Source organism: Neurospora tetraspora, assembly GCF_033439725.1.
Source record: "Neurospora tetraspora strain CBS 560.94 chromosome Unknown B0H65scaffold_5, whole genome shotgun sequence".
Lineage (NCBI taxonomy): Eukaryota > Fungi > Ascomycota > Sordariomycetes > Sordariales > Sordariaceae > Neurospora > Neurospora tetraspora.
In genome coordinates this window covers 4152374-4174986 of record NW_026944387.1, presented here as the reverse complement: position 1 = coordinate 4174986, position 22613 = coordinate 4152374, and the positions used below count along the sequence as shown (strand labels likewise).

Genomic DNA, 22613 nt, shown 5'->3' with positions numbered 1-22613 from the left:
GTCGCCTCCATCACCACCACCACCACCACCATGTCCGGAGCCCTTCGGAACGTACGCAACACTCACTCCCTTTCCTGTACGCGACCCGTTCGTTCGTTGCTAACCGTGAAATTTGTATAGCTCGCCGCAAGGCAATACCAACGCGCCCTCGCCGATTGGCCTCGCGACGCCCTCCGTCCCGAATGCCAGCTCCAGGACGTCCTCTCCAAGCGCCTGCAGAAGAACAACGGCAGCCTTTTGCCCAACACGCCGGCCTTCAACAAGTTGACCAAGGAGGCCAGGGAGGAGGCCGAGATCAAGCAGGCTAATGCGCTGATTAGCTTGTTGGAGAATAGGTATAAGAACAAGGTATGTCTGATGGATGGTCCTGGGGATTGGTGGAAGATACCTAGATGAGGCACACAGGAAGATAGATGGAATAGTTACATGGGACAGGTGTGCTAACGGATTCGGTTCGAAACAGTACCGCATCACCGGCGAGCTCCTCCGCCCTAAGAGCAACCCCAAGTACTATACCGATCTGGTCAAGGAGCTCGAGGAGGCGCCGAACAGGACCTTCTTTGGCAGGATAGCCAAGAGGCTGGGAGGTATCGTTCGCTTCCAGTCGTAAGGCAGAGGAGAGAGAGGGAAGAGAGTGTAGGATTCTTCTGTACAAATACCGAATTGCATGTGTGGTTCATGGGCAGGCGTCTGGAGTCTGGGTATATCAAAAATGGCCTGGTACATATGATGGGCTGGAGCATAGGCCCCTTGCGACAGGTCGCAATAGCATTTACCGGAAACGAAAAGGTTTCAAGTTTGTCTGTAAAATGTTCAGGATATGCCTGTGCCAAACATATATACAACTTTTGTCTACCTGTGCCATTAGGGCGTTCCTCCTGTTGTCGCTGGTCTCGTGGGTTTCGTCTGTCCATCTTTCTTTTCCGGTCCGTCTCTTGTAGTTGTCCCGTTGTCTTCATCCATCATTACGTGAAAAGACGCCTCAACGCCCTCGCTCGTGGCAATTCCATTAGATATACTTTCTCTCAGGGTCGAACCTGTCAAATAGCTCCATGCTCTTCTCGTACATGGTAAACACAATACCACCACTCATAATCAGTCTTGCCAACCTCGGCAGCGCACCGCTCCAAAAAGTCAAAAGGCCCTCCTGCTTGAAGATAATGCTGGCGCATCTAAACGAGTTGCCGTAAAGCTGCTTGGCCTCGATACTCTGCATTCTCGTCTTGATGGTGTCCAACGGCTGAGTGACGTAGACGGTGATCAGACCCGCGATACCGCCCATGGCGAACGTTCCGACAGCACCGAGCTTCTCCCCGGGCGCGGTGTAGCTCTCCGCGAGCTGCTTCAAAGCGGTGTAGGTTCCGAAACGAGTGGCGCTGTTGGCGGCTTGTCGCGCGGTGGTAGGAACGAAACCTTGGAAGAAACCGCGGATGCCGCGCTCGCGGTAAATGATGGGGACGGCGTGGAGGAAGCCACGGAGGCGGGGCTTGGCGGACTTGCGGTCGTCGATGCTGTTGGCGGTTTTTGGTCAGCGATGGGCCATGATCGCAGACAGAGAATTGGGGTGACCGTGACTCGACTTACAGCGTGGTCTTGATGCTCTCGGTTGGCGTCACAGCCAGCAGTGACTCGGTCACACCGGCGCCAAAACCGGCGAGGACGGTGCCTGGGCCGGAAAGCTTGCCGTTGGAATCGGAGAGGAGCTTCTTGTACTGGTCAAAGGCGACGAATCCTGTCCCACGTCTTGTTTAGCGGTTGTTTTTTCGTTCTCCTGATATGTCTGGGAACCGTACGAATGCCCGCCTTGAGCGAGTTGCCGATAATCAGAGTCGTGCAGCCGGCATACCATTGCGCGCCAAAGGGCGGCCATGGGAGCTTCTGGCCCTCGGCTAACCTGCGGTTGAGCTGGGTGCGAGTCTTGGCGACTGTCGCGAACAGTTAGGACAATTGGGTGTTTGTCGCGATGGACTAGTCGTCGGGTCGGTGGTTACGTACACTCGGCAGGATATGTGATGGCTGTTTGTTTGTTGTTAGCGCTATGCGACAGCGAAAACCGCCTTGGTGTTGTTGGTAGAGTGAAAACTCACCAATCTCGACGGCGCCGGCGGTCGAACCAGCGAGAATGGAACGGAGGGCACTGGGGCCCTTGAGGGCCGGGTGGGCATTATCGTCCTTTGTGGCGGCAGAGGACATTTTGGCGGAGAGACAGACTGACGACAACTGAAAAGAGACTGGAAGATGGACTGAAACTTGGACAACAAAGTTGGGAATAATTCAATCGGACGGAAAGTTTGACAATGACGCCGTTGCTCCGATTGCGGGGCCCCCATGCGTTCCCGGCCCGTCTGCAGTGGATCGCTTCTCCACTTTTTCCGCTTTCTCGCTGTTTGGACGCCAAGACCATGACGAGAACCTTAAGAACTCCTTGTTCTTCTTTCTCTCTTCATCCTCTCATGGCCATAACATCACCCGCCTCCCAACGAAAATCTCAACCATCGGCAATATGCATGGCGGCCTCCCCTTTCTAGTCGAAATGGCCTCTTCTCCGCCTGGGGTCTTTTCTGAGGGACAACTGGATCATCTACCTTACTCGAGCGCCTTTAACGCAACCATCTCTCGCGCGAGCCCGGAGAACCTTGCAGACTTGTTCTTTTTATCCGAATCAATCGACATACATACAGACAGGCCAGTCGTGGTCGTCAAGTGTCGATACCATGTTGAAGCCACAATGCTGTCGGATTGGCAGACGGCATAGCTGCTGCTTCAGTGTCTGGCCAGTCAGCCTGCCGTGACACCGATAACGAAGAGACAGACGTTTACTGGCCTTGGCGGTTTGTTTTGTCTGATGCACTGTAGGCCTCCGTGCCTGATGGACGCCTGATCATCGAGTTGGTTGGCATGGTGTTTTCGGTGTCCGGTTCTCTCCTCAGTTAACTCTCTTAATTCGGTGAAATATCTCTTCACCATGATCCCTTCACTCGAAGATTGCTACCGCTTACAGTGTCCATATACATCATGGAAGCGTTAGACGACAACCCCTTAGGGATTTCTAACCTCCTGTGGTCCTGCTCGCCATTTCCTTCTCCTCACAAAGACCTCCCACCTAAGCTTTGGCATGTTCAACATGGACACTCGCAGTCTTTCATGACCTACGACGGCGGCTTTATAGCCGCCGCCGGTTATCGGAGCATCAGAGATGATGCGGATCTCAGGCTACAAGCAAGCAGGCATTTCGACTGGGACACGCATCTCCACGAGGAAACTTTGGGTTGGCAATCGTGTTTCATCTCCGCCTTTGGAGACAGACGCCATGCCGAAAACTGGGGGAGACAGCGTGGCGGCCCTGTTGCACTATACGAAATCGAAACCCAGCTATTAATTTCATCAATCGTCTTCGACGCCGTCAAGCTTTGTGATCTTCTCGAGATAAGAGATCACTCATTTGCAAAGAACGAGTTTATGTTTTTGGATCGAATTCCGGGGTACTGCCTGAGCGATCAATATCAGCTCGTTGGTAGGCAATATATCCGGCGGCCAGATTGGCGTGCCACTGATGTACCTCGTCCTAGTAAGTTACAAAGAGTCCCTACAGCTATTCTTGGTGTGAGCAGCCGAGCTGATTCCATCAACTTTACAGGCTTAGCTACTGTACTCGGATTTTTCGGGCTAGAATATTTACTCCCGAATTCCGAGGCCTGTGATGGACACGGAGGCCTGCCCATGGAATCAGCCAACACTGAGGACGATGTGGAGGGCTTGATCAACAGCTTTAGGGCGTCTTTGGCTACTCTAAAATCGACCTGTGAAATGTTCAGAGCCAATTTTTTCAGGCCCGTGAAATCAACCAACGCCGATGACGATGTGGACAGCTTGGTCAACAGCTTTGATGCCACTTTACGTCTGAATAACGACAACACCCCTATTCCGCAGAACAATACGTCCAAAATCTAAAACATCCGTTCTTCCGGAGGGATGGGGTTTTGCGCACATCATCTCCTGATCACTTCAAGTCGGTGTTATGTCTGCGGAATTGATTGAGACTGGGTTCGAGGTTTTCCTTCGGCAACATTTGGTTGAAATACCTTCTTTTTTCTTTTCTTGTTTTCTTTTCGTCTCTTTGAACACCACTTGCCCTAACCTATCGTATCGGTTCCTTTCTGACACCGCGCAACAATTTTGCTGCAACTCTTTCTTCTCCTCTCCATGGCGGTCTCCAAACATTGGCAGCCCAAAACATCCAATCACGGTCAACCCCGCAATCTCAGCTGCACAGCCATCAACATATGTCGAACATATGTGGTGTTCCATCTACGGTTCTGTTACAATGGGGAGTCGCTTCACCTATGTTTTCTGATGGGTTGTTTCAAGAGGAATTTCCCGCGCAGACCCTTTTTCTTACTTGACTGAGACAGCCAATTCATCAAGTTTCCCATTCTTGAGTTCAGCTCGTCTCAATGCGCATCAAATATTCTGGTTCTGGACCAAAAACAGCCGCGGTCCAACACATCTTTCACACCCCCAGTTCTGTGTTCGTTAGCGCCGGCATAGCCACTGGCCACTCTCCGAGGCCAACTTGAAGCCACAATGTGACCCTGTTGGCAGGTGGTAAGGCGTCTTCCATATACGATTTTGTCAACCTGTTCGCCTCCGCGTTGTGATACCAACCATGTGCTTGGGCCGCGCACCTTCGCCGGCCTGCTCACTACCATAGGCCTCGATACCCCATGGACGCCTGACTCCGATGTGTGATCATGGCTGACATAAATAAAGCTGAGGCTTCCCTCCTCACTGCACCGAATGGCACCAAGTGAACAACATATCGACACAGTGAGGTTTCTTGTCAACATCCTGTCCCACCAATTCAGAACTGTTCGAACATCATCATGTCACAATCATTCTGGCACACCGTGCCCTCTCCAGAAGATGCGGAACCCATTCAGAACTTGAAACTCCCGCCGAAGCTTTGGCATGTTCAGCATGGCGAATCTCAATCGATCAATCTCAAGGACGGCGGTTTCCAGGCCCGAAACCCCCGCCTTGACATCCGTACCCGCGATGCACTAAGGACGGAGGCAGGCAGACATTTCATATGGTACACGCGGAACTGGGATTCCTGCTTTCTCTCGACCTTCGACAATCAGAATCATGCAAATAACTGGGCCATGATGGAGCACAAGCGCTATAACACGCCCCTCCTTGTTAAGCCCGTCCTTATCTACGAGTTGGACACCTCCAAGTTGCCACCCGGCACCACCATCTTGCAGTCCACCGCGCTGTGTTTATCCTTGGGTATAGATCACCCATGGAAGGAGCACGAATGGATTTTCCATCAGCAAATTCCAGCTAGCTGTATCATTCGACAATACTATCCTTGGAATGACTATGAGCGCATCTTCCAATCCTCATGTAAGTACAGCTCTACAGCGACCGAGGCTCGGTGCCATATTGCAAATAGTGAGCAGTAAACTGACAGTCCACAAAGTACATCTTACGGGCTTGGCTGAGGCTCTCGTGGGTGCCGAATGGCTTCCCCCACGCAATACCAACGGGCCCATGCCGCCTAGCCCGGCAAGGACCGAGGAAAACCAGGACGACCTGGACGACCTAACCGGCAGGATGAACGGGTTAGAGCTCGAGAACGATGCCGGTACATCGAATGGCGACACACCTAGTGGTTCGGCAAACGAGGAGGACGTTGATCCCAACCCGATCGTTGATACACCAAAGGACAGTGATCCAGTAAGGCAAGAGGGTACCGACTCCAGACCGTCCGACGATATGCCGAAGACCAATGACGCAGCAACAGAGGACATCGATCCTACACCGACCCTTGATACATCCAATGTCGAAAATGCGGTAGAGGAAAATGTCACTGACACTCAACTGAGCGGCGGAACCGTCGTGGCTGATGATTCGGTACAAGGAGAAGAGGTCATCAACCTCATTTCGAGGGATGACTTGTCCAAGGCTAATGCTGGTGGTCCCTTCCAGCAGAAGATCATCTGGACGGTGGACAAGAAGATTGTTGAGGCCAAATCCAGTTTCTCGGTGGTGGTGCAGTTCGAAGTCCGGGCCGCAGATGAGGTTTAGGGTTGATATTTCATGTCATTCACGTCATCATGGATGTCCTTTGAGGTGATAAGGTTGTGTCTTGCAGTGCGACAAGTATGACTCAGCGGTATTGTTCGGAAGTTGCGAAATTCTCAGGGTGAGACGCAAGAAACTTGAGCTTATATGGCGATGTCAAGCATAGGCACCTTGATATGCGCAAGCTGCAGGGCAAGCTGCGGCCCACGCCTTGACGCCTTGTTGTAAAGTGTGGAAGGTGCATCTCACCCCGAATTTATTTGCAGAGTATTTAGCTGGGCCTGGCATGCCTTTTCCTCTTTTCCTCTTTTCCTCTTTTCCTCCTCAAGCCACCAATCGACCGTTTTCCTCATCATTGGAAACACTTTGTCTCAAGATTTCCTTCACAAACCCCGCTCTTGCCTTTGGGCTTTGTCTTTCTCAAACTCAAACACCCGCACAATCATAATCTCCTCCGCTCACGCTATCAAAGCCTGAATCATGGACTACCCACCGGTCTCCGTGTCAAACTATGACCACGGGCATCCCAACGAGCGACTGAACCTCCCCATGTTCTTATATTACATCCAACACGCCAGATCCCAAACCAAGGTCTCCGGCAAATACGGTGACATTGAAGCTGCGGATACGACCCAGTCGTCTTATACATTGGCAGAGTTAAAACAGCGCACTGCAGAACACCTTGCGTGGCGCAACAAGCGCCCCAGCTGTTTTGTCTCGGCTTTTGCTGAACTCTACCATGCTTTGAACTGGGGCAGGCAGCTCGAGGGACCGGTGTATATGTATAAGATCGACACTAGATTGTTCGCTCGAGATCCCTTCAAGCATTATGTGAGCCCAGTACAAGTACTTGGCCAGGACCAGTATCTGTTTCTCCATCGAATTCCACGCGTTGCCATCGTTTCCTGCCAACAGATCAAGGCAGCAGGGTGTGGTAAGTGCTTCCCCGTCCTCACATCCTTTTTGTACCTTACGACATGATGGCGCCGAGTGTCCGTCCTGGTTTTGCAACCAGGCCCTCGACCATAAAACGGCATCCTTCATGTTGGCTTTGAAGACCTGGAAAACGCATTCTTATGCCATCATGTGGTTGACTAACGAGTGTTTAGAAATCCTGATTTCTACTGGCCCTCCTTTTCACCGTGAACGGGATACATGGTGGTCTGCGTGGGCGATACTCTCGTCTTCAGCTACAACTAGACGGAACCCCCCATACAGGAGTAGCATACCTGCGTCAAGACCGAGGTTATCAGCAAGAAACCCAAACTTTGCCAATGCTAGACGTGGGCGCCCAGTGGTCACGTCAAAGGATCATTGAGCCCGACCAGCGGGCATTAAACCGTGGTGTGTTGGAATTGAATCTCTCACTAGCCGGGGCAATGGCCACCCAGGCTTACCGCAGACCTCTAGCCGACAAGGAAACACATCGAAAGGGGGAGGAAGACATGTTTGGGAAGGAAGTGGAGGACGACAGAAAAAGAGGGAACAGCGAACGACATCTGCAATTCTGCATTGCCTCGAGCGAGAACGGAGACGGCAGATTTTCTTTTGGGTGACAAAAGTTGTTCTTTTTGCCCGCGGTCTGGGCTTCGGAAGCGGTATTCGGGGTAGGGGTTAGGGTATTGTACAATAGGGGAACTGTGGAAGTGGATGGGAAGGTCGATCTTGGAGACCTAGAAAGAGTTGGGCACAAGCAAGAGTTGATAAACCGGTGGAGGAGAAAGATGGCAGAGAGATGGAGTGTTCATAGTATACTCGAAATCGTTGGAGATGATTCCAGACAACGATTCTAGACAGAAGACGTAAGGATGGGCGCTGAAGGATGCCGGTAACAACAACTCAAAACCGGAGCGGCAACATTCCGAATGTTGAGGAGGCAAGAGAGAAGGGGAAAGGGATTTTGGTCCCGAGGGAAAGCTCGAGACACTCTTCTGGTGATGCGGTGGGCGACGACTCTTATAGTTGGAAGGAGCACCCTATCCAAGTCTCACTCAACTCGGTACTTTGACCTGAACTGGCAAGCCACTCTTCCTTTCTCCAACCAAACCGCCAGTCGAAGATTTTTCGCACCATCAAAGACTGCACTTCGCCACACGACCCATGTATGATATAAAGATTCATCGTCTTGTTTCCTTCCTTCCCGGAATAGTACCGTCTGGAGATGATAAACTGATCGCGGCTTTGTCACTCGAATTACTGATGCGTCTTCTTTCTTTCTCGAGGTAGGAACATAAATTTCTTGAGCTGATATGCAATGCAGTGATGCCGTGAATACCTTGGAAATGCACACTGTCATGCAGATTGCCAACTGAGGCCAGGGGCTGAGGGCGTGCAAATTCCGGTATGTACCTACGACTTCGGAGTCCGGACATTCGTATTTACGGACTGAGCTCTGCTGCATGCAGATATCTTTCACAAACCCCGCTGTTTGGGCAGTTGACTTTCTTTCTTAAACTCAAGCACCGCTGCCATCTCTCCAGTTCCATATTCCTCTCAACTTGTCTTTGTGCCTTCGAATCATTTGGTTTTCGACAGATCCGTTGTTTGAAGTCCTGACACCATGAAACGCGAAGATCTCAACAAATGGGCATTCCCACATGACAAGCTTCCCCGGAAGCTTTTCTTCGTTCACCATGCCGGGTCACAGTGCCGTTTCATCGAAGAGCGCGAAAGAGAGGAGGATTGTCCCGACGATCTGAGCATAGACGAATTGAGCCTGAGCATAATGGGTGGAATCACAGCCGCATCCCCAGATGGTATAATCGGGTGTATCGACGAGTTAACCAACGTCACCGAGATATACCGGAAGATCAAAAGACACCTCTATTGGTCCAACCGTGGCCCTTCATGCTTTGTCTCCACGTTCAGCGACGGCAATGATGCTCTTCGTTGGGGTCTGCAACTCGATGGTACCGTCAAGATCTACACCGTCGATACAAGTACTACGAGGTTACCTCCGATGCCGATGGTACACGTATTCCGCCCTGCCGACTTCAATGTGAACTGGCCCAAAAAACGAGTACTTGTTCTTCCATCAAATTCCGTACTGTGCTATTGAGTGTTTCACTATCATCCCGGATGACTGCAAAACAAAGCGTGAGTACCACCATACCTGCTACCTCTGGCAAAGGCTACTGATGCCTTCGTACAACAGTGTATGATCTAACTAACAACGTTTGCACCAGATTCATGCCTAGCTCCATCCCTCCCGCAATCCATGAACGACTCATCACCTGATCCTGGACCTTCACGAAAGAGTGATAAAAGGAAGCGCGAGGAAGATGATGCATCCAGCAGGAAGACAAGGCTACGAACGAACACGGGGAAAGCTATAGGACCTACAGCTACAAGTGAAGGTGGTGATGGGAAAAAGTGAGACGCAGCCGGCAGGCAGAGGCGGTTGGCTGCTTGGCACCACAAGATTTTACTTGTGGAAGTCTACCTCTACCATGGAACGCTATATCAACGACACGTTCCTCGCTCCAACTCTTCGGGAGACGGAACATCAGAAACAAACATGGCCAAATGTTGGAGGGGACTGATGTTATTCTAGTCAGATGCACTCGAGAATGCAAGGATTCCGATCAACACCAAGCTACAACGCTTCAGAAAATCAAACAACCACAAAGACGATGGAATCCAGCTGAAGTGACATCCGCCAACCTGAGAGGTTTCCAGTCGAACCTGATCGAACGGCGGCCGCGTAGAGGTAGGGATTAGCGTTTAAGAACGGCCAATGTGTGGCTACGGAGGACATCAATGCACGGAGGGGAAAGTGACGATTCTTTACGTCACTGTTCTGTGGACACTCAGGAAACTATTCCCATGCTCCAGCACATTGACAGCTGCCAAGACTTCCCGATGGAGCATGGGAATGTGACAGCGTTATATTTGTAAAGAATTGATCCTCGCCCAGCACCCCGACTGGGCATTACTGGGGCTTAAATATGGGCCCTGTTTGAAAGGTATAAATGGGAGAGGCATAGCTATTTTCTTTCTTCCAAAGTTGAGATTCCTTTTGTTAGCTTTTTTTTTTACTCAATTATCAATCCCATATCCTCCCTGCTATTTTCACTTCCGCACATTCTTATCCTCCTTTACCCACAATACCAAGAGCTGAACCATGGACCTCCCAACATTGCACGTGGCCCAGTTTGGCCGTCCACCAACTCGGCCCCTCCGCCGAAGAAACTCCCCAGGTTCTTATATTACATCCAACACGCCGATTCACATGCCCTACGTTCTGGCTCAAACAACATCGAAGCTGCGTTCGCATGTCGGAACACTTATACAATGAGAGAGATTAGGCAACGCGCCGCAGAAAATCTAGATTGGTACAGCGACTGGCCCAGCTGCTTCATTTCGGCATTTGATGATTTTAATCATGCCCAAAATTGGGGTTGGCAACGTAAGGGACCTGTCTCTCTGCATATCATCGACACCACATTGTTGCCGCGCATTGGGCAGTGGGTGTACTGGGTTGCAGACAGTCCGGGTGACGAGTATCTGTTTCTCAATCAAATTCCTGGCGGAGCTATTGTCGAAAGCCAAGAAATCAAGACCGCGGAGTGTAAGTGCATCATAGTCACCATACCCTATTACTCAACACAGGATGGCACAGAATGCCTTTCCCGGGTCTTGTAAACGAAGCAATGACTATAAACCGGCATGCTTGGTTTACAATGAGAAGACCGGAACATGCACTCTTCGACTTGCGCCATCATGTAGCCGGCTAACAAGCTCGTAGAAACCACGATTCCTTTCCCGATTTCTCTTCTCCCGGCGGATATACCGCTGTATCAATCAACAGTGGCATTAAATTCGTTATTGCAAAGGCTTGCAGATGAGCTAAAGAGCCTACAACTCACCAGCCGACTTCAACACGACACATAACTGGTGATGTGTTTTGAGTCTCTCGCCAATCAGCGGTCATCCTGGGGTCCCGGAAACCCCAAGCCGGCAAGGAAACTAAGAAGAATGGAAAGAAGCAGAGTTTGGGGAGGAAGTGGAGGACGCAAACCTGAATGGGGCAACTGCAAACGACGCCTGCATTACCTTGGCGAAAACCTGAACGGAGATTACAGATCGACTGTAATCAAGGGCGTCCACGCACACCTTGCTTTATGGCGTATCTGGTCCCTGACCCATCTACGCCATGGCCTAGGGGCCGGATCTTGCAATCCCGGCTGCACCTGCCACAACTGGCACACATGAGAGCAGCCGCCTGGAGGTGGACGGAAGGTCGCAAGGGACATACCCGCCTAAGACGCTCGCGGCGTTTGGCCGGATCAAGTCTATATCATCAAGCTATCATCACCGTCAATCAAAGCAAAGTCTTAGCCTCGCGCTCTTCTCATCAACATGTCCTCTCCGGCCAACGGAGGTCGGAGAATCCTCCATGTTCCGACTTCCGTCTCTGTCGCCGTTGGACTGTCGAGCTCGGCACGACATTACACAACGGTGGTTCTGACGGGCACACTCGCAAAAAGCGTTCTACTTGTGATATATAGAAGCGAGGAAAACGTCCATCGCAAGTTCAGTGCCAGAACGAGAAGAGCAAGACAAGAGACGACAAGCCTCACTTCAGTAGACGCCCGCTGTCAGGATCTATTTGTGTATCCCCACCAAGACAGCGGTGGTAAGGCATGCGCAGTCCCGTCCCTAGGTCTTACTGCCCAGATCGGTCAGAAGCTCGCGACGTCAGTTTGGGGTCCCATGGGCGGTTTTGAGAGAATCACATGGAAATTGGAAAGCAGTACAGACCGAGCGTTTCAGAATCTTTAAGTTTTGGTCTACATTTGCCGCGTTTTACATTCGCTTTTTCCAGTAACACTAACTATTAACAATTTCAATTTAAGCTTTCCATTTCATCCGCCACCGGTTCAAATTTCCAATTTCAGGCTGGACGGACTCTCAATTTCTAAAAGGTTGCGCTGTTTCCAACCAAGAACTTTCCGAATAGAGGTACCTGTCTCGCATGAAAGCCCGAACATGCGGACGACAAATGCAGCTGCCGGCCGAGATATTGTCCTTTATTGGCAGTCTCGCACTTTCCATACAATCCTCTGTTGTGAACTTCCTGCTTCAACTTTAAGTCTTGAACCGCCAAGACGCGAAGACGGTCAGGTCAACACCCTTTTTGGTTGATGCTGACATATAGGCAGGTGCAACTACTCGTTTCAACCAGACCAACAGAGAAAGAAGGACTCACTTCTCCGGCTCTGGACCTTGCAAATCGCCAGAGAGTCAACAGAAGCTGGCAAGCAACACCAACGTCACCCTTGCCTTCCGAAGTCAAAGCCGAAGGACTGAAATTTCGCAGGGTTCGACCGGGAGATGACATTGCAACTGTTCAACTCCTTGTCACGTACCACCAACCCAACTTTGAGGCCGACGAGAGGCTTGATAGCTCCCGGTACGTCCAACAGCACTGCCCTCTCGACTCGACATATCCCACCTCGGCTCTAATGCTCATCAGATCACCATGGAGCCCCTTGTTGCTCCTATCATCTTCAATTTCGTGGTTCCTTGCTGGGAGCTTCCGCGCTACCTCTACTTTGTCGAGCATGCCCGATCCCAGACGTGTCGCAACAACCAAGGGGATTTTGAAGCGGCAGATCTGTTCACCCCGTTGAGAGGTCCAATGCACCTTCATCAGCGGATCTCAGAGCATGTCAATTGGGCTTATCGAGGCCCAACTTCGTTCATTTCCACGTTTGCCGACGACAGTCATGCTATGAATTGGGCCAGGCAGCGCCAAGGACCGGTCACTATTCACCGAATTGATACTTGCGAGCTAGACGATCGTTATTGTTGGGTGTTCTATGCGAGCGATTTCACCCAGCACTGCTTCGAATCCGAGTTTCTGTTCCTTCATACCATCCCGGGACACGCCATCGTATCCACGTGGACTCTGGGGCGTTCAATCAGTAAGTAGAGCATTGATTATATTTCCCTGCTTTCATGGCGGTTAAAATCAATATCTGACTAGAGAATTGCATCTACAGGGAGCGGTCAACGAGCCTGGCGTCCACAAGGCTATTACTAGTGGCATTTGGGTCACTTCTCTGTAGACCAGAGTCTCAGTTTGACGGGGCCTTAGGCGAGAGGCGGATAGATTATACAAGGCAAATCTCATCGGCCTATTTCAAGTTATTAAGCATTATTGTGGTCAAGTACATCTGAGCTTAGCCTCCTACTGTTCTACTCAAAGGCAACACTATCACAAACCCCGAACTAGATTCAGAGTGTACGCCTTGTTCCACTTGTTTCCATTCGATTGCGGAGATTTGCAGAGCCATTGCAACTGCCAGCCAAAACACCGTCAGCTTTGCCCCTTCCCTGAAAGTTCCGGATGTGCTCCTCCTCTTCGCTTTCTGGGATTTGGACAGCCAAGACGACTAATATCGGCACGATTCCAGCTGGCATAGGGCAGGCGCAGTCGCCATGTCCTTTCTTTGCTCGTGAGAGTGTTAAGATTGTAGAATGGTTCGTTGTCCGGTCAGCTTCGCACTTCCCACAGTTATACTTTGACATTGTACTGTATCAGCCCAGAAGGGACGTTTTGGTGCGCGTTTGCTGCGGCAGCACTATTTGTCCAAGATAAATTGAACATCGCCAACCCATTTCGCGGCCGAATGCCGTTCTTTGCAGCATCGCCACCTTTTAAACTTGACATCGCTCATCAGAGGTTCTTCATCAAGTCATCATGGCTCAGCCAATCAACGATTTTAACGTCCCCGTCCATCAACGCCCGAGATATCTGTTCTTCGTTCAGCATGCTAGCTCCCGGTCCCGCATTAACAACAATGGCGGCTTTGAGGCTGCAGATACCTCGACTACGCCACACGACTTAGCACATCTCCAATGGCTCATTATGAACCATGTCAATTGGGCGTGCAGAGTCCCCAGCTGCTTTATTTCAACATTTGGTAGCTTCGACCAGGCTATAGACTGGGGAATGCAGAGGGACCGACCGGCTACCATCCACCGAATTGATACTAGGAATATAGACCTAGAAGTCCTAATCTTCAGGGCTCTACACTTCACGTCAAACTGTTTCGGCACCGAGTACCTGTTCCTTCACGGCATTCCTGGTTATGCTATTGTTCGACAATACCATGTTCCAGATGCTGAGATTTGTAAGTTGAGAGTGCACCTCATCATGGAGAAAATATGTTCTTGGGCTAAAGGTTCGTCTAGGAGCAACCGTGAGACTTGGCGGGTTTCGAGTCCACTATTAATGCCACTCGGCAAGCAACCATTGTCCGTTCGAAAACCGCACCGCTTCCATGCGTAGTTCAGCAAACCATGAGGGACGGCATGTAGGGACAAGGTTGGGGAATCTTTGCCACTCCGCAAGAAAAGATGTGCAAGTTTCGGGTTCCTAGGTAGCAAGGGACTTTTTGACATCAGGAACAGGGCAGACCTGAAGCAGAGGAGAATGGCAAAGAGGGAGTCAACATGTAACCGCCACAAAGGGAATTTCAGGTCAGTCGTGATGGCAGCCCTCAATGCACATATGTTACGATCCAATCAGGGATAAGAAGCTAGATAGACCAATCAGACTGAGGCCGCATTACCGGGACCGCGCCGGCGGGCCTACAGATCCGGCGCAGGCCCGCAACCATGGCAGCGGCCCGGCGGCCACGGTTCGGAAGGCCAGTATATAAGACGGCCTTCCCAGGCGTCGTACATACTGGATCTTCAGCAAGAAATAGGTTCTACAATCGATCAGTACCTTTTTGGCTACTACTAACGTTGTCTTTATCCCAGCGATTACTCTTGTGCTTGTTTAACGGTTCGTCACATTTGTACAGTCGAATTTCCAAGCGTCGATTTTGCCACTGTAGTGACAGCTGGCACAGAAGTTCATCCCTACCTCACCGTCCTGTGAAGGAAGTTGTGGTGGGGACAGCGGTGTTGTTCCCTTCACTCGACAGTCCTAACGACAAGGGACGTTTTTAGCATCTGCCGAAACGCCACTCCCCTCTCAAACTCCTGTCTTGACTCTTTCCCCGACACGGAAAACACATTGTTCTTGCCTAATCGAGTGAGGAGTTCTTTCCAACAACATTGTCGAACGGCCACATCAAATACTGAGCGCCTCTCACCAAGTCACGGCATCATGGCTCGCCGTCGTCGTCGTGGTCGCCCCTGGACCTCCTACTCGGAGCTCTACAACGACATCCCGAAGTAGTTGTACTTTGTTGAGCACGCCGGATCCCAATCCTGGGAGAATGGATACGGCGACTTTGAGGCAGCTGATACCTGCACCACAGGCCGCCGAGGTCTGGTTCATCTTGAGCAATCGATCGACCAACACGTCAACTGGTACTATCGGGGCGCTACGTGCTTTATTTCCACATTCTCCAACTACAACCATGCGCGGAATTGGGCTAGGCAGCGTCGCGGACCAGTCACTATCCACACAATCAACACTTGTTATGTGGACGAGGATTGTCCCCCCATCTTCTACGCGCCTGATTTCACTTCGAACTGCTGGGGTAATACCGAATACCTGTTCCTCTACCGCATCCCTGGTAATTCTATCATTCGCAGCAGAACTCTCCGATGAGTAAGTGCAGCACTGTAGTCCTCTTTCTTTTGTACTTTCAGGCATGTAACTGACACGGCAATGCTTAGATGGACAAACCAGAGATGTAGCCGCTCTCAAGGCTATTGCTAGGGGCTCTGTTACCTACCTCTAGTTTTACTGTCAATGGAAGTTGCTTTACGGTGGCGCTACCATGAGAGTTACAAAGCTTTGGGAAACGCAAAGCGTGTTCAAGACAGCCTGCGAGAGGCATTCACTGGAAGCACTATTGAGGATGTGTGAATCAGGGTGTAAAAGGGGAGGATGGCTTAGGAATGAAACGGAAACCGGAGTGTGCCGCGTTAGCAACACGAGCTTTTCGCGTGTTCTTGCTTCCTCTTTGTCGGTTGAGTCGTTTGGATCTGCTGTTGCTTGAGGATCAAGAAAAGGCCAAGGATAGTTCCTGGCTATGTTACCTACCTCCAGGTAGTATGAGCAGAGGATACATGGAAAGAATCTTCGTAGGGCGTTCTACGACTGGCGGAAGCCACGTCTAAGTGCACGCAGCCAAATCCAAACAGCAAGAGCTCTCACAACCGCATACGCATATGAAGTGATTGCAATCCATCCAGTCAGTTTCCTGCGGCCAACTTCATTCACTTGTGCATTCTCCCACCTCTTTCAGCTCGACTACGCCGGCACAATCCAAGGTCATTATTGACTATCATTATACCTGAATATCTTTATCTTCCACTCTCTCATCAAGCACCATGGAGGAGACCCCATGGGCCACCCCTCGACCTTGGCGTCTTACAGACTGTTTCATGACGCCCGAACTCCTTCCCCACTACCTGTACTATGTGCGACATGGAACATCTCAAACCTCATTTGGGCCCAACGGCGACATTCACACCAAAAACCCAGACAAAAGACTTGCTATCTCTTCCCGTGGCGAATTGAAAGAGTTAGTTCGACGGCATCTCGACTGGTCCTCCAGGGGACCAAGCCTTTTTATCTCGACATTTTTCGACAAGAGCGTTGCGTGGCTCTGGGGTTCACAACGCGAGCCCATAGTGGTCATGTATACGATCAGTACACGACGATTGCCCGCCCACTGGCCGGTAGTTTGCGCCGGAGTCCACACCCAGAACGCCTTTGATGCCGACTTCTTGTTCCTTTCTTATATACCAAGCCAGGCTATCGTCCGTGTAGACACCATCCGCCCTCCGCTCCCGGAGGTTTTGGCGGCTGTCGATTATTCGGTCCCTCCCGCGGCTCCCACACGTGGTTTAGTTCGAGGATTTGTCCCTCCCGCGGCTCCCACACATGGTCTAGTTCAAGGATTTGTTCCTCCCACGACTCCCACACATGGTCCAGTTCAAGGATTTGTCCCTCCCCCGCCCTATGTCGGGCCCTATCCTACGCCCCATAATCAGTTTGCGCCCACGCCGGTTCCCGCGCCAGCGCCGCCGTATATCACGTCAACGCGGCCACCGCCGCAGTACTCGGCACCGCAGCACTTCACGTCACCGCCGTATACCACGCCCGCGCAGTATATCACGCCTGTTCCGCCTGTCGGAACCCCTTCTCGGGTTCCCCGTGAACCTGGGAATGAAGCACATCCCAGGTCTGAATCCAGTTACCCGTGTGAGACTGGACCGGATCCTTCGCCAGCGCCGCATTTCACGTCACCGCCACATACCCCGCCAGGGCAAATCACGACAGTTCAGCCTGTTGAGTCCCCTCCTCAGGTCCCCCCTCAGCTTAAGGATGGAACGTCTGTGTCCGAGCTGCCGGTCTCTTCGGTGACGGAGCCGTCTATCGCGTCCGATCCAGAGCTGGATGTCGAACCCAAGACAGAGCTGGTCCCCGAGGTAGACTCTGACCTGCCTGCTACGCCCAAGCCCAAGACACCTGTCGACAAGCCCGAGACACCCGTCAACAAGCCCGAGACACCTGTCCAGTCCAACCCCGAGCGAGCTGTCAAGTCCAACCCTGAGACGCCTGCCGGGACCAAGATCAGTTTCTTTGCGGAAGATTCTGAGCTCACTTCCTCACCTGTTGCCGAGCGAGCCGTCAATTCTAACCCCGACACGCCTGCCCCTGTCGAGACCAACATCAATTTCTTTGCGGAGAATTGAATGGTACGTTGAGCATAGCCGTCCTTAATGCTGGCGCAATCACCTTTCGCGAAGAGCCAAACACATCTTGTGTTGCTAACACGCATCGTTCAGGCATATCAGTATCCGAGACGAGCATTACCCGCCGGATGAGATCTTCCATGCCCATAGGTATGGCCATTCGGTTGCCCTGGGAACCACAATCTTCTCTTTCACTCAACGGTGCTGATATGTGTGTGAAACAGTGCGTTCGGCTTCCTCCCTAATTCAACATTCTTTTACTACCGGTAAATATGTCATGTACAGGTATGTTGACGTCGTTCACTATCCGCTGCTCTGAATCTCGCTCTGGTCAGGTCCAAGCGTCGGTGATCCCCTTGCTCACTGCAATGATTCGATTAAGATGGCTGTATCATGTTGACCTAACATTTTATTCTACAGGGTGATTGTCAGCGTACCATATGAGCGTGTTGAGTTATCAGAAGGGCATCCCTGGATATTGAGGATAGAACAGGGCTCCTCTGTTTGCAGTCCCATCTGTTTCTTGATAAGCTTCTTCGAATTAGCGAATTCCTACATCACTTTCTGCAATCTTTCTTACTCTGCTTCGGAATGCCAAGTTGAAACAGCAATGGATCGGCACTATGAGTAAGGTATCTGTTACACGACTTGAACAACACAAGAGGCAAAGAACCACGAGCCGCACAAGTCAAAGCCTATAGCTTTTATCCCTGCTTCTCCTAGACCTTACACCCTCAAGCTTTACCCAGCCCAAGTCCATCCCCTCCCCCGTACTCAAACAGCGCAAACTCAACCGTTTTACTGTCAACTTCCTCCTCCTCCACCAGTCCCTCTCGCTCTTTAAACCATCTCTCACATAACTCATTTTCCTCCTCCCTCCGCACCGCCAACCATTCGTCAAAATCCATATCTATGTCTTCACCCTCCTTGCTCTTCCCCTTAGCACGAGCCACGGCCCTCTTCCCCCTACGTTTCAGCGCCTTATAGCTCTCCTTCCAAGCCTTCCTTTCCTCCAACGTTGACATATCCTTCCCATCCCCAGTCTCTTCTTCCCCCATCTTTCCCTTCCCCTTTTCTTTCCTCCTCTTTTCCTTCTCCTTCATCCTTCTGTCCATCTCATCCAGAAACAGCCTCATCACTCCATCCTCTGTGTTCTCGTCGCCGGCGTACCCCCTCATGACCTTGATGTACCTACGCTTTACCTCTCCGGTGTCTCCATTCCACACCCTGTAATCTTTTTGTCTCCAGACTTCGTATGGGGATTGGATACCGAAGGATTCTTGGATGTACTCGATTGTTTGCCTGGCTTTGGGCGTGCATTGGATGCGGGCTACGCCGCCTGAGGGCCAGTCACGCTGGCGAAGGGTAATCAAGTAGTGGGTTGAGGCTTCGCGGAGGTAAGCGGCGCGGGGGTCGGCGGGTTCGGTAACGGAGTGGATGGCTTTGGTGGTGGTCAGCCTGGGCTTGGGGGTCTTGATCGGCCGAGAGGGATTGGCGGCGGCGGCGGCGGCGGCGGAGCTGCTTTCGCCGGCTTCATCCAATTGTATAGCCCTCAGTTTCCTTGTGATGATGAGCTTGGTTTTCGATTCGTCTCTGTCGCTGTTGGCTTCTTCTGCAGCTGCACTTCCCTGTCGGCTTTGGACTCTTGCGGAGCGCCGGAGGGGTGCAGATGCAGGATCTGGAGCAGACGCTTTGGATGCGGAAGGCTGTGCAGCTGCATTACCACTGCCGTCTTTCTCCTGCAAGACCTCTTTGCCCTTGCCTTTCTTGTTGGCAACCTCCACTTCCTTGGCCTTACCCTTTCTCTTCTTTGATGTCTGAACCTCTTCTTCCACATCAACCATTTCTACGTCCTCGTCTGCTTCTTCATCTTCTTCAACTGTCGGTCTGGTGTTCTCATTTTTAGCTCCTTCCTTCGCCTTACCGCTGGCAACTACAGTATCATCACTCTCCTCCTCCTCCTCCTCATCATCATCCACCACCACCACCTCCGTCCTCTTCACCCTCTTCGTCTCCCTTGCTTCCTCCACAACAGGCTCCCACTCCCCACACCCCTTCTCACTCCACACACAAACCCCCAACTTCTGCATCTCCTCCCCCGTCATCCTCACCGCCTTATACACATGCCATTTCTCCATCATCATCGCAGCATTCGGCTCCAGCTTCTTGTTGTAGTTCGTATTTCCTTCCATGTGCTCCTCCGCCCCCTCCGCGATCCTACTAACAATGAACTCGGCCCGCGGGTACAGCAGTCCGATAACAGACAGGTATCGTGCCTCGACAACAACGGTCCGGTTGAATGGCTCACGGGGGACATCCGGGATCGTGCGAGGGTAGAGGTCGTTGTAGGGGACGATGCCGCAAGCGCGGAGGTAGGAGCGCAGGGAGTCCGTCGTGCCGATTTGGAGGGAGCGGGGAGGGTCGATGGCGAGGGAGAGGATCGCGGGGGTGAAGCTGTCGGGAATTCGAAGGGGAAAGGGGGAGATGAGGAGGGGGGATCGGATGGTGGGTGCGGGAGCAGGGATGGGTTGAAATTGTTCCATGTTGGTGAAGGGAAGTTGGTGGCTTTGGTGTTCGGTTGGGTCCATGTCTTGCTGCTGGACCTGATCATCGCTCTGGGTGTCTCTTTGCTGAAGGCGCTCGGTGGGTTGATGTGAGCTCCTGTTGTCGATTTCCATTGGGGTCGTGGGGGCGGGTAGTATCTGCCGGTACTGATTCTGGGTTGAACCGCGGTGTTGGTTGAGTATGGCGTGTGCAGCTGTCACGACGTCGTTTACTGACGCCTCTTGCAATGCTCCTTGCACTAAGCCCGCGAGACTATGTCCTGAAAGCGCCGGTTCCGGATTTTTCGGCGCAGTACTCGCGGATCCCGAAGGTCCAGGGGTAGCTGCTCTCATGTGTTGCAACACTCCTTCGGTATAGGACTCGTGTGATGGGTAGCCTTCTTGGACTTGTGGTGCCGCAGAAGAGGAAGTGGAAGGCCCCGGTGCCTGAGAGTTCAGGTGCTGGCCGTGCCGAGAAGATTCACCGGTTTGCGGTCCGGAGACGTTACGTATTCGATTGACCCCGACGTCGGATAGAGATCGACCATGCTCAGAAGGCAGATTTTCTGGCGGAGGCATGGGCCGTGCTGAGCCCAAGGGCCGCGAAAAGTCTTCGGGAGGCTGAGTATATTCGGAATAACGAGTCGAGTAAGGTACTCCAGATGGGAACGATATTCCCGGGCGAATGCGCCGCAAAATGTCGTCACGTAGGGCAGTACCAATCTCCAAGGTGGTGGCTCTCGGTCTGGCATTCTCTTGTGACCCAGGCCTCTGGAGGCTGGGATCGTGAGATGTGGACTCCATGTCCACATGGCTCGCCGCTGCTGAAGCGGTGGAACCCTCGGCTACACCCTGATCGATCTCCATCTCCGCCACCGGAGCTATGCTCACGCTGGAAAGGAGTACATCTATGTTGTATCTTCGCGGACGTTGATACTGCCCCTCACGTCCTTGCAAGTCTTCCTGTTGTCTTTCGCGAGGCCGCTTTGGTGTCGCGTTGTTCCGTGGAGGGCTTGAGCTAGGAATCCCAACCTGGGCCTCTCGGCCCGGTTCCCAATCGTCCAAGTCCATGGCCAAAGTCGCGCTCGCAACTGCCGGGGTTGCGGCTAGGGAGCTTAGCGGGCTGCTGTCGGCTTCCGCTTGGAACGGGAACGGGCTGTCATCCATCTCCATCGGTCCTTGACCGAATCCGCGACTAAAACTTTGCGACCGGCTTCTAACCGGCGACTGGATGTTGGCTCTGACAAAGCTGTCTTGTTGGAGATGAGATGTTCCGGGCGGCGGGGAGGCTGGGGCGTCGCCTTGCGACATGGGGTTGAGGTGAGAGGTAAGTGAGTGGCTCGCCGCCGGTTGCTGGAAAAAGGTGCGACCATCTTGAGGAGGAGAGTAAGCGAGAGCGAAAGGGTTGAACGGTTGGTGTTGATAGACACTTTCATCTCGAGGAGGAGAGTGACCTTGAGGGCTGGGTTGAGGGTTGGGTTGAGAGTTGAAATGAGGGATGATTTGACGATTAGCGTGAGGGTTGGAGAAAGGGTTGGATTGCCGGACATCCAACTGTGGATGTTGATACAGACTTCCATCTCGAGAAGGAGAGGAAACATGAAGATTGGGTTGATGGTTGAACTGAGGGTTCAACCGAGGGTTGGAGAAAGGGTTGCGTTGTGGGTGGGACTGATGGACATCCAACGGCGGGTGTTGATAGACACTGGTCTGTTCAACGTTATTGCCCTGGCTGCTTTCTGCAAGCAGTTGAGGTGGTTGTTGAAGGAGAGTTGGCTGATCAGCAACAACATTCCGGTTACTTGCTGCAAGCAGTTCGGGATCGATCACGTCGTCGGGGATGATAGTCGTATTGGAGCGCCAGCTGACATGTTCGCCTTGGGCTTCTGGCGCGCGACGAAAAGGGTTCATGGTGGGTGAAGAGTTGAGATCTTGCTGAGGAACTGGACACTGGAGAGTCTGGAATGTTGCCGGTTGGTAAAATGTCGTCGTCGGTCTGCGTTGAGATGTCGTTGAGATGCTCAGTCAGAAGTGAAGATGTGACTTCGTTGACTGTGGTGTGGTGGACTGAGGGGGAAGTTGACACGGCAAAGGAGGGGCAGTAAAGGCGGGAGAGTATACTGCCTGTCGCGTCTGAGGACGCGTTGCCGGCCGCCGGGGTAAAGACAGGCGAGGAGCAGTTGAGAGAATGGTCAGGGCGCTGCCTGTCACTCTCCGCGGGCTGGCTTGCATTTCCTCGGAAATCTAAGCTCTGCTACAAAGCGAGAAGAGATGCTTGTAAACATGCAAAGAATCTACTGGCCTATC

At 52.1% G+C, this 22613-nt stretch overlaps 9 protein-coding genes across 9 annotated transcripts; 7 read left to right on the top strand and 2 right to left on the bottom strand.

Moving 5' to 3' along the window:
- The first annotated feature begins 8 nt into the window (after window positions 1-8).
- On the top strand, window positions 9-794 carry B0H65DRAFT_470792 (uncharacterized protein). The gene is made up of 3 exons (XM_062827058.1): window positions 9-51; window positions 121-348; window positions 464-794. The coding sequence occupies exons 1-3, from the start codon at window positions 31-33 to the stop codon at window positions 608-610; spliced, it is 396 nt and encodes a 131-aa protein (XP_062681043.1). The 5' UTR covers window positions 9-30; the 3' UTR covers window positions 611-794.
- Window positions 795-2383, bottom strand: B0H65DRAFT_470791 (mitochondrial carrier domain-containing protein). The gene is made up of 5 exons (XM_062827057.1): window positions 2088-2383; window positions 1996-2016; window positions 1794-1925; window positions 1585-1732; window positions 795-1511 (listed from the first exon to the last, which is right to left on the bottom strand). Exons 1-5 carry the CDS (start codon window positions 2191-2193, stop codon window positions 1010-1012), a joined length of 909 nt encoding a protein of 302 aa, XP_062681042.1. The 5' UTR covers window positions 2194-2383; the 3' UTR covers window positions 795-1009.
- A 632-nt stretch (window positions 2384-3015) lies between these two features.
- Window positions 3016-3951, top strand: B0H65DRAFT_510158 (uncharacterized protein; the record flags this gene model as incomplete). The annotated part of the gene is made up of 2 exons (XM_062828371.1): window positions 3016-3568; window positions 3593-3951. 2 exons carry the CDS (start codon window positions 3016-3018, stop codon window positions 3949-3951), a joined length of 912 nt encoding a protein of 303 aa, XP_062681041.1.
- Window positions 3952-4596: 645 nt separating this feature from the next.
- B0H65DRAFT_244247 (uncharacterized protein) lies at window positions 4597-6131 on the top strand. The gene is made up of 2 exons (XM_062822362.1): window positions 4597-5406; window positions 5483-6131. Exons 1-2 carry the CDS (start codon window positions 4884-4886, stop codon window positions 6088-6090), a joined length of 1131 nt encoding a protein of 376 aa, XP_062681040.1. The 5' UTR covers window positions 4597-4883; the 3' UTR covers window positions 6091-6131.
- Window positions 6132-6449: 318 nt separating this feature from the next.
- Window positions 6450-7679, top strand: B0H65DRAFT_244249 (uncharacterized protein). Its single transcript, XM_062822363.1, has 2 exons — window positions 6450-7021; window positions 7197-7679. Exons 1-2 carry the CDS (start codon window positions 6568-6570, stop codon window positions 7403-7405), a joined length of 663 nt encoding a protein of 220 aa, XP_062681039.1. The 5' UTR covers window positions 6450-6567; the 3' UTR covers window positions 7406-7679.
- Window positions 7680-8647: 968 nt separating this feature from the next.
- B0H65DRAFT_590145 (uncharacterized protein) lies at window positions 8648-9284 on the top strand (the record flags this gene model as incomplete). Its single annotated transcript, XM_062831061.1, has 2 exons — window positions 8648-9055; window positions 9273-9284. 2 exons carry the CDS (start codon window positions 8648-8650, stop codon window positions 9282-9284), a joined length of 420 nt encoding a protein of 139 aa, XP_062681038.1.
- Window positions 9285-12571: 3287 nt separating this feature from the next.
- B0H65DRAFT_527843 (uncharacterized protein) lies at window positions 12572-13286 on the top strand (the record flags this gene model as incomplete). The annotated part of the gene is made up of 2 exons (XM_062828882.1): window positions 12572-13016; window positions 13095-13286. The coding sequence occupies 2 exons, from the start codon at window positions 12572-12574 to the stop codon at window positions 13133-13135; spliced, it is 486 nt and encodes a 161-aa protein (XP_062681037.1). The 3' UTR covers window positions 13136-13286.
- Window positions 13287-16392: 3106 nt separating this feature from the next.
- B0H65DRAFT_429206 (uncharacterized protein) lies at window positions 16393-17763 on the top strand (the record flags this gene model as incomplete). Its single annotated transcript, XM_062824808.1, has 2 exons — window positions 16393-16906; window positions 17000-17763. The coding sequence occupies 2 exons, from the start codon at window positions 16393-16395 to the stop codon at window positions 17761-17763; spliced, it is 1278 nt and encodes a 425-aa protein (XP_062681036.1).
- Window positions 17764-18497: 734 nt separating this feature from the next.
- B0H65DRAFT_428312 (uncharacterized protein) lies at window positions 18498-22217 on the bottom strand (the record flags this gene model as incomplete). Its single annotated transcript, XM_062824751.1, has 1 exon — window positions 18498-22217. One exon carries the CDS (start codon window positions 22215-22217, stop codon window positions 18498-18500), a length of 3720 nt encoding a protein of 1239 aa, XP_062681035.1.
- Between the last annotated feature and the right edge of the window lie 396 nt (window positions 22218-22613).

What these genes read in the sequence shown, in the direction of transcription:
- B0H65DRAFT_470792 (XM_062827058.1), top strand. Translation starts at nt 31, where the DNA reads ATGTCCGGAGCCCTTCGGAAC. An exon ending in TGTCCGGAGCCCTTCGGAAC is followed by an intron (nt 52 to 120) that starts GTACGCAACACT and finishes AAATTTGTATAG; the next exon opens with CTCGCCGCAAGGCAATACCA. An exon ending in AGAATAGGTATAAGAACAAG is followed by an intron (nt 349 to 463) that starts GTATGTCTGATG and finishes GGTTCGAAACAG; the next exon opens with TACCGCATCACCGGCGAGCT.
- B0H65DRAFT_470791 (XM_062827057.1), bottom strand. Translation starts at nt 2,193, where the DNA reads ATGTCCTCTGCCGCCACAAAGGACGATAATGCCCACCCGGCCCTCAAG. An exon ending in CGCCGGCGCCGTCGAGATTG is followed by an intron (nt 2,017 to 2,087) that starts GTGAGTTTTCAC and finishes ACAAACAAACAG; the next exon opens with CCATCACATATCCTGCCGAG. An exon ending in GAGAGCATCAAGACCACGCT is followed by an intron (nt 1,512 to 1,584) that starts GTAAGTCGAGTC and finishes AACCGCCAACAG; the next exon opens with CATCGACGACCGCAAGTCCG.
- B0H65DRAFT_244247 (XM_062822362.1), top strand. Translation starts at nt 4,884, where the DNA reads ATGTCACAATCATTCTGGCACACCGTGCCCTCTCCAGAAGATGCGGAA. An exon ending in GCGCATCTTCCAATCCTCAT is followed by an intron (nt 5,407 to 5,482) that starts GTAAGTACAGCT and finishes CAGTCCACAAAG; the next exon opens with TACATCTTACGGGCTTGGCT.
- B0H65DRAFT_244249 (XM_062822363.1), top strand. Translation starts at nt 6,568, where the DNA reads ATGGACTACCCACCGGTCTCCGTGTCAAACTATGACCACGGGCATCCC. An exon ending in GATCAAGGCAGCAGGGTGTG is followed by an intron (nt 7,022 to 7,196) that starts GTAAGTGCTTCC and finishes ACGAGTGTTTAG; the next exon opens with AAATCCTGATTTCTACTGGC.